Source organism: Echinops telfairi, unplaced genomic scaffold (assembly GCF_000313985.2).
Source record: "Echinops telfairi isolate 266 unplaced genomic scaffold, ASM31398v2 ScPeMD7_21;HRSCAF=78, whole genome shotgun sequence".
Lineage (NCBI taxonomy): Eukaryota > Metazoa > Chordata > Mammalia > Afrosoricida > Tenrecidae > Echinops > Echinops telfairi.
The window spans coordinates 8,476,711-8,485,372 of NW_022103918.1; the positions used below are offsets into that span (position 1 = coordinate 8,476,711).

The 8,662-nt window shown below is 41.6% G+C and overlaps 1 protein-coding gene across 1 annotated transcript in view; it reads left to right on the forward strand.

The window, feature by feature from the left end:
• The first annotated feature begins 6,732 nt into the window (after nt 1–6,732).
• CMAS (cytidine monophosphate N-acetylneuraminic acid synthetase) overlaps nt 6,733–8,662 on the forward strand; it is a 31,786-nt gene continuing 29,856 nt past the window's right edge. The window contains exons 1-2 of the mRNA XM_013007510.2: nt 6,733–6,758; nt 7,856–7,998. Coding sequence (XP_012862964.2) covers nt 6,733–6,758; nt 7,856–7,998 — 169 coding nt within the window. The remainder of the gene's footprint in view (nt 6,759–7,855; nt 7,999–8,662) is intronic.

An 8,662-nucleotide genomic window follows, 5' to 3' on the forward strand; every position in this document is an offset into this window, starting at 1 on the left:
GGGGCTGGGGGTTTCCCGGGTTGTGGCTCCAGGAAGAGGGGCCTGGCCGCTGGCTGACTGCTTAGGAGGAAAAGCTACAGCTCCTCCTTCCTTGGCTGCCCGTAGTCGTGACCTGGGACAGTTACTGTCCCTGTCCTGGAGAATGTGCATCCATAAGGAGGCGGCGGCGGGAGGAGAAAGAGATTGCATCTTTCTGGGCGTCTTATACCCCCTTTCTCTCTCCCCGGGGGTGGTGGAGGGGGGCGGGGGGACAGAGAAAAGGCCCCTCCTCAGAAGTGTGGCGACCTTGGTGTAATCTTTTTACCTAGAGGCCCTGTTGCTTACCACCTGGTGCCGATTTGATTGATTAAGGAGACTACCAGTTGATGAACCGGAGGACTGAGCTTTTCTAGTTTCAGGCTCAGCGTGGAGATCATTTCTTGACCTTTGTCAAATACTGTGTGCTGGCAGTCTGTGAGTCAGCATAATTTAGAAGGCTCTCTGCATTTGTGCACAGGTGAGAGGCTGTAGGAAACCAAGGTTTTATGGCCTGCCTCTGAATGGTTTTGTCATCCCTGTAGCATCATCTCTGCCCCAAGGGCAATTTTAATTGTGCATGTTTAATGACATTATGATACATCAGATTGGCCAGGGCTTGCAAGTATGTGTTACTCATAAAAGAAGGGAGATAAGATTCTGCAAAAATCATCGGTGCAAAAGTGAAGATGCACACAGTGACTTTGACCCAGTTATACTTTATGTTCGTTATTAAGGAAATTAAAATATTTTCACATTGATGACTGAGTTTTGATTTGCAAAAAGATGAATGTTTTTGAAAATAATACTGATAAGTCAATGGTTTTCTATGTAACCAGCCTTATTGAAAGCGGAAGTACTCAGAACAGTATAAATTTACTAATTTTTGTTCATGTTTTCATCCAAAGAAAGCCCTTAGCTGGAGGAAGGCAAATGGGCGCTGGCACCCCGAAGATAACCCTAATGTGTCATAGGAAGCCTGCAAAACAGAGATAGGAGAGGGCAGGCAAGCAGGTCCGTTCAACTCAATAAACAGTTACTGATCCTAGTTTAAGGAGCCCTGGTGGCGTAGTAGTTACAACTTGGGCTGTGACCCATAAAGTCAGCAGTTCGAAACCACCAGGCAGTCTTAGGGAGCAAGAAGGGTCTTTCTACTCCAGCAAAGTGTTACGGTCTCAGAAACCCACAGGGGCTGTTCTCTCCTGCCCTATCGAGGCAGAATTGACTTGATGGCAGTGAATTGACTTGAGACCCCGAGTTTAGGTCACGGTAGCTAAGGTGATACCAGCATGAACGCAGCATTGGCTCCTGTTCTCATGCTACTTCCCCTCGTAAAGCTTGCTTAGAACATTGTCATATTGTGTTGCCTCTGACTACAGAAAGGGAAAAAATTGAGAAGGACAGAGAAATTCAGGAGTCCCGGCAGCAGTGACCAAGTAAAATTTGGGAGAAATGAACTGGAAATCAAAATCACATTCACAGATTAACTGAAAACAAACTCTCACGTATGACTCGTACACAACCAAAAGGGAAGAACTTGTTTCAGGTATAATCAGATTCAAGGGCAAAGATGTTTCACTTAGCAAATATTTATTGAGAACCTATGGTGTTCCGGGAGGTGTTCCTGGGTGACGCAGATGGCTCAGCCCTCACGTACTCATTGAAAGGTTGCCAGAGTGAAACTTCCCAGTGGCTTACTGGGAGAACTGTGTCATAGTCGACTTCCAAAGTAGACACTGAAAACTCCGTCATGGGGCGCACACACGGGGTCCTCATGAGTCAGAATCACTGCAGTGGCAGTTGTGTGACTACCATGTGCCAGGCATTATGCTGTTCTGGGTCCCGCGCCAGTCATTGTAGCAGCAGCAAGGACAAGTCTTCCGTCTCATCGAGTCTGCACTATGGTGTGGACAGGCGGTGTACGGCAAATGAATATACTATACCAAGAGGTAGTAGACATTTTTAAAGAAGAATGAAACAGGGTAGAGGGGATGGTGCACTTCTTTTCACCACTATCCTGCATTTCTTTGTTCTCCTGGGTGGACTCTGGTGTCAGTGTGGTTACATTCCTCATGTTGTTCCAGCTTAGACTCTCATCTGGAAGAGCTGTCCTCCTCGCAGCGTTAACAATAGTCTCACTGGGTCCCCAGTCCTTCTTGAACCAAACCATGTGGTGACAACGTAGTGCTGCTATGGGCGCATGTTAGCCACTTGTGGACACCTGACCGCTTCACCAAGCGAAAAGTTGGGACGTTTTACAAGAAGTTGGGAAGAATAGGTGGTGAAGAGTTAAAATCAGACAAATAACTTTACCACAGACATTGTGGATTTCACTGAAGAATTAGTTTTTTACCCAAGAGCATAAGGTGTAGAGCAGTGGTTCTCAACCTTCCGAATGCCATGACCCTTTAATAAAGTTCCTCATGTTGTGGTGACCCCCCTAGCCATAAAATGATTTTCATTGGTACTTCATTACTATCATTTTGCTACTGTTTGTGAATCAAGCAACCCCTGTGAAGGGTTGCGACCCACAGGTTGAGAACTGCTGCTCTAGAGTCTAGGAGTTTCAATCCCACCTTTACCACGTGTTAATTGAGCAACAGTGATAGGCAGATCTATTAATCTCTGCTTCGATTTCCTCATCTGCACACTGGACTTTGTTGCAGTGGGCTTACTAAGGATGGCATGTATCTATGTATCTGTGGCCCTTGGAATACACATTGCCAGGCAGTTGATTCTCAGTCACAGTGATTGTGCAGAACAGAGTAGACCTGCCTCATAGGGTTCCCAAGGCTGTAGTGTTGACAGACAGCAGCATACTGCCACATCTTTCTCCCATAGAGCAGCTGGTGGGCTTGAACCTCTAACCTTTTGTTCAAGGGCTGAGTGCTTAACCACTGCTCTTCCATACCTCTTAGTTTGAGAATGATACCTGGCATGTTATTGACCTTCAACTGGAGGTTTTCACAATCTTCATCTCTTCCACAGGCCATAGTTCCCTTGCTTGTAAAATGAGGCATTATGGTACTCTTCAGAAGTCTTCTACAAAAATTCTTGTAATTTATAGTTAGTTAAGTACGTCTTCTCTATTTCAAGAATTACTTAACTTTTCCTGTACAGGGCCAGCTAGAAAATAGGATGCGTTTTGCCTGCTAGAAAGTCTCTGTGGCAAACAGTCAGTTCTGCCCTTGCATGTCGTGAGCTTGACCGCAGACCATGTAGAAAGGAATGAGCGTGGCTGAACTGCAGGTGACTTTGATTTACCAAAACAGGTTGAGTAGGCTGGATTTGACAAAGGACATCTCCACGCTACTAGGTGGGAAGCTTCTAGGCCATGACGCGTTACTATCAACATTCACCTGGATTTTCTTCACAATTTATGCATTAGGCCCCCAACTAAAATGTGTTAGTTTGAACGTCATTGACTTTTTCACAAGCTACCTAAGGAAATTGAAAGACTTTTCATTCTTCCCCGTATCTCTCCCTTATTTATTCAACAACTTTTTCTCTACCTCAGGAAGGAAGTCAAGAAAATGGTAGCTGCCTGGTGTTTGTTTTTCAGGCCTTCTTGTTAGGTATGTGGAGTACATTGTGATTCACAACGGAAACACTGCCCACTCCGGCACCATCCTCATCATGATGCTTGAGCCCATTGTTGCAGCCATTGTATCAATCCAATTTTTTGTTTAAAAGCCGTCATTTGACTTAATTAGGGAAGCTTTTTCTAGCCTGCTCAGACTCCAAGCTAACAGTACTTTTCGAGGAAGGTCATTAAACTGTAAACCAAAGCCAAACTCACTGCCATCAGGTGATGCCAACTCATAACAACCGTGTGGGACACGGCAGAACTGCCCCAGTGCGTTTCAGAGACTAACTTTTCTGGAGTAAAAAAGTTACTCTGCTGAGGAAGTCGTTTCAATCTGCGGATCTTGTAGTTAGCTCAACACGTGTTCACTGTGCCACCGGGGCTCCTAAACTTGGTGTACTACTTGGAAAACTCTGAGATTGTTTTTTGTTTTGTTGTGACTTTTTGGTTAATAAAGACTTACTGTTAGAAGTGACTTTATGAGAGCTTGCTTCGCAACAGTGCATTCAGTGTTAGTAGTGTTACACCTCAGAATCACGTTTTAAAATGTCACCATGCTTGTGAAAAAGACAGTTTTAATTTCCTTTCTAGAGCAGGCTTATGATTAATGAAAGACCTATGCTTCAGGTACTACTGTGCTTAAAACGGCAGATTGTGATATGAGTTTACTGTCGCAAAGACCGTGCTTGCTGTTCCTGTTCGTCCTGTTTGGTGGGTATAACAAGACCTCATTCAAGGCCATTGCCACTGTCATTAGACTTGACATTTACTTTGCTTGATTTTAGTAGGCTTGTTGGTTTACTTGTTCATTCTTTCTCTTTGGCCTTCCTCACATGACTGCCCTGTAACAAAAAAAAGTTATTGATTCAATGTAGTACTTTAAAACTGACGGACATGTTTGCAGCGTACATACAGGATGCTACTTTCACATCCATCGGCTTACATAAAGCATACAAATTAGAAAACTGAGAATTTGTGCCTTAGATGAGCAGAAAGCAAACTTGTTTTCCTTCTAACAGATTCAGTGTGAGGATAAAATGACTATATCATTTACTTATTAATTACCATTCTGAGGAATCCCGTAGTAGTGCGGACCATTAAGCAATGACTGGTTGTGGTCAAACCCAGCAGAGGCACCTTGGCAGAAGCCTGGTGACTGACTTGCTTTTGACAGGTCACAGTCTTGAAAAAGCTGTGGAACACAATTCTACACTACGGCTATGGAAACTGACCACACCACCGTTATTGTACCTGATACTGTTTTAAACAGCCTGGTGCCTCTAGCAGGTAAGGATCTGCTAACCACAAGATAAGTGGTTCAAACCCATCAGCCGCTCCGAGGGAGAAAACAGAGACTGCCTCCTGCTCCTGTAGAGATTTACAGCCGATGCAGGGTCACACTGAATTGGAATTGACTAATGGCAATAGTAACATGTATTTAATGTTTATTTTTTGTTAATTGGTTTATATTCAACCTTTACAATTTTATCAGCTTCATCTTACTGAAAATTGAGGCTTCAAGAGATAATAGAATTTTCCTACGGTCATGTAACTGTCGTGTGGTAGAGGCAGGATTTGAGTTGCTCGCTGCAGGACCTGTGTTCTTAACCATTCATTGTTTCATTTGTGCAGCGAACGGGCATTGAGCACCATTACTGTAGCAGGCACTGTTAAACTCCTTTATAAAAAATATAGAGGTGTTATTACTTGCCACTGATTCAATTCCAACTCAGGGCAAGTTCAAGTGTAGTTTTTATTTGCTTCCCTGTCTCTTTCCTCAATGGTTTTTGTAAAACCAGTTGCTTTGAATAGATTCTGACTCAGGACAATTCTATATGTGTCAGAAAAGGACAATGCTCTACAGGGTGTTCAATGGCAAATTTTTCAAAAGTAGATTGACAGGCATTTCTTTCAACAAGCTCTGAGGCCACTCAAACTGCCAAACTTTCAGTTACAGCTGAGCACGTTAACCAGCCAGGATCTCGGTAGTGTGAAGATAGGCAGACAATGGGACTGTACTGTACACACTGTTAATGTCCCCAGAGACCAGATGGTAACAGGGACAACAAAGGCACTCTAAACATCTCATCAGTGAGTGCATTTTTTCAAAAAATAGAGGAAGATAAATAAACCTGTTCCAAATAGGTCTTCCAAACCCTGATTATATTTTATTTACCTTTGAAGCATTTAAAAAAAGTCACTGAACCCTGTTCTGTTCAATTTTTATACTGTAAATACCAGGACAATAAAATAAATGGCTTCAGTGATACTCATATACTTTAGGCAAACTAAGGGGCTCTGGTGATGCAGTGGGTTAAGCATTGAGCTGCTAGTAGAAAGGTTTGTGGATTAGACCTACTGAAGAAAGATGAGACTTCTGATCCCATAAAGATTTTCAGTCTAGGAATCCTAAGAAATTTTACTCTGTCCTATAGGGTCACTATAAGTCGGAATTGATACACGAGCAGTGGATTTTTAAATGGTTTCTTTTGATGAAAAGTAGTAAAAAGTCTAAAGAAACTTCCTTTTTAAAAGTTTACTGTTTCACTGTTTCACTTTGTATTGTATTCTAATTATCACCTTGCCATCCTTCCTTTGCTCTTTCCATTTAAAAATTCACTGTCTTTTCATTGGACTTAACTTTTTGACACACTTTCAACTGTGACATTTCTCCAGTGAAAAACATATCCCAGAATTATGTCAGAATTCCAAATAGAGAAAATCGGATTCCAAGTTTATTATCGCACCAAGGAAGGCAAGAATATGTCCTGACCCCTTTCCAGTGCCGCCCTTTGTTTCCCAGACTTGCTTTGATTTTTTTTTAAACATTCATGTTAAAGGGAACAAACAAATGAAATTCTAAGATGTAAGAAATTTTTGTTTTAAAAATTATTTTATATTCTGTATTGATATTCTGTCTTGATGGGAGTGGATTTTTGGTTAATACTGAAAATTAGCATAGATGCTTGAAACATGCAAATTCCTCTCCTTCAATAAACATTAAATGAATAGGATAGAAGAATGTATTTATAACAAAACTATAAATTATTAAAATACCTATAATAAAAATGGCACCGTTAAACCCACAGCCATTGAGTTGGTTCTAACTCATCTCAACCCGGTGGGACATAATGGAACTGGTTTCTGGATCTGTCAGGTCAGTCTTTATGGAAGTAATCTGCCTTAGCGTTATCCCTAGGAGTGGCTAGTGGGTTTGAACCGCTGATCTTGTGGTCAACAGCCCAATACTTAACTCATTTTGCCACAAGGGTCCTCTTTGTATGCTGATAAAAACTGTGGCTTGAGTAATAGTCACATTTTCTATTTCTAGCGATGAGAATTTGTAAAGCTCTGGGTCTTATTTTCTTAGTCCTGCTCTAACGAATGTAAGTGGATGGGTTTTTTTTGTATGTTTGTTTTTAAGAACTCTTCTCAGTTGGAAGGCTTACTGTCTTAGATCAGACTGTCAGCTCTAGGGGAAGCTCTCTCTGTCAGCTCTGGGAGATGGTCCTTTGCTCTTCAGCTGCTGTTCCTCAGAGGCACGTATCTCCCTGCAGCATCTGTGCTTTCTTCTCTAAACCTCATCTGCTCTTTTCAGATCGCACACCTGATTGATTTGAGACACAGCTGATAAACGGTCTCATTAACCAAGCAAAGGAAACCCTATTCCCACGGGTTGAGAAGTGTGAGGTTTACAGTGCCTATTTTGGAAGGACAGTTTTCAGTTCATAACAATCAGGAAAAAGCTTCATTACAGTCTCATATACTTCCCCCCAAAAGTATGATGCACTTAATCAAATTATCTTCTAAATTTTAATTGGGTAACTATGTAAACTATGGTAATAGATGTCCTTAATTATTATTGATTAAATTGATTCTTTGTTCAAATATACATATATGTGTATACAAACACAAACCTTCTGTGAGTTGGGGGAAAGTATTCAATTAGCTGATTGTTTTGAATGTAGATTTGTGCATTTAATATCTTCAAAACTTAGAACTGTTCAGCTTTATAATATGGCTAACCCAAGTCAACTTTTTAAGCAAAACTTTACAATATTTTAGAATTGGATAAGGAAAAAGAAGCAGGCTCCTTTCATTTTTATATATGAACTTTTAACAGTACTGTTGTACTCAATATACCAGTAGCCTTAAAACTGCCAGTTCCCCCCTACCCAATTTCATCAAACTATATCTATGACATGTTTGTTTTTTATTGTTTGTGTTTTTGTTTTGTTTTTAATATTTGAACAGTGTGTGGGTTTCAACAGACCATGAAGAAATTGAGAATGTGGCCAAGCAATTTGGTGCACAAGTTCATCGTAGAAGTTCTGAAGTTTCAAAAGACAGCTCTACCTCTCTAGATGCCATCATAGAATTTCTTAATTATCACAATGGTATGAGTTTGATTAATAGTTTTATTTTAAATATTATCTATTTTTCAACCATTTCTCATCATAAGACTTATTTTAACATTTGGAATTAACAAAATACTCAGATCACCATTAACAGAAAGCTGTGGAAGTCCTGATGGTATAGTGGTTATGCATTGGGCTGCTAACCACAAGGTCAGCAGTTCAAAACCATCAGCCACTATGGGAGAAAGACAAGGCTTTCTACTCCCATAAAGAGTTACAGTCCTGGAACCTCCGTCAGTTCTGCCCTGTCCTATAGGGTCTGCTCACATAAAGAGTTACAGTCCGGGGACCCCAGTCCTACCCTGTCCTATAGGGTCTACTCACATAAAGAGTTACAGTCCTGGAACCCCGTCAGTTCTACTCTGCCCTATGGGGTCTACTCCCATATAGAGTTACAGTCCTGGAACCCCGTCAGTTCTACCCTGTCCTATAGGGTCTACTCACATAAAGAGTTACAGTCCTGGAACCCCAGTCAGTTCTACTCTGTCCTATGGGGTCTACTCCCATATAGAGTTACAGTCCTGGAACCCCAGTCAGTTCTGCCCTGTCCTATAGGGTCTACTCCCATAAGAGTTACAGTCCTGGAACCCCAGTCAGTTCTGCCCTGTCCTATAGGGTCTACTCCCATAAGAGTTACAGTCCG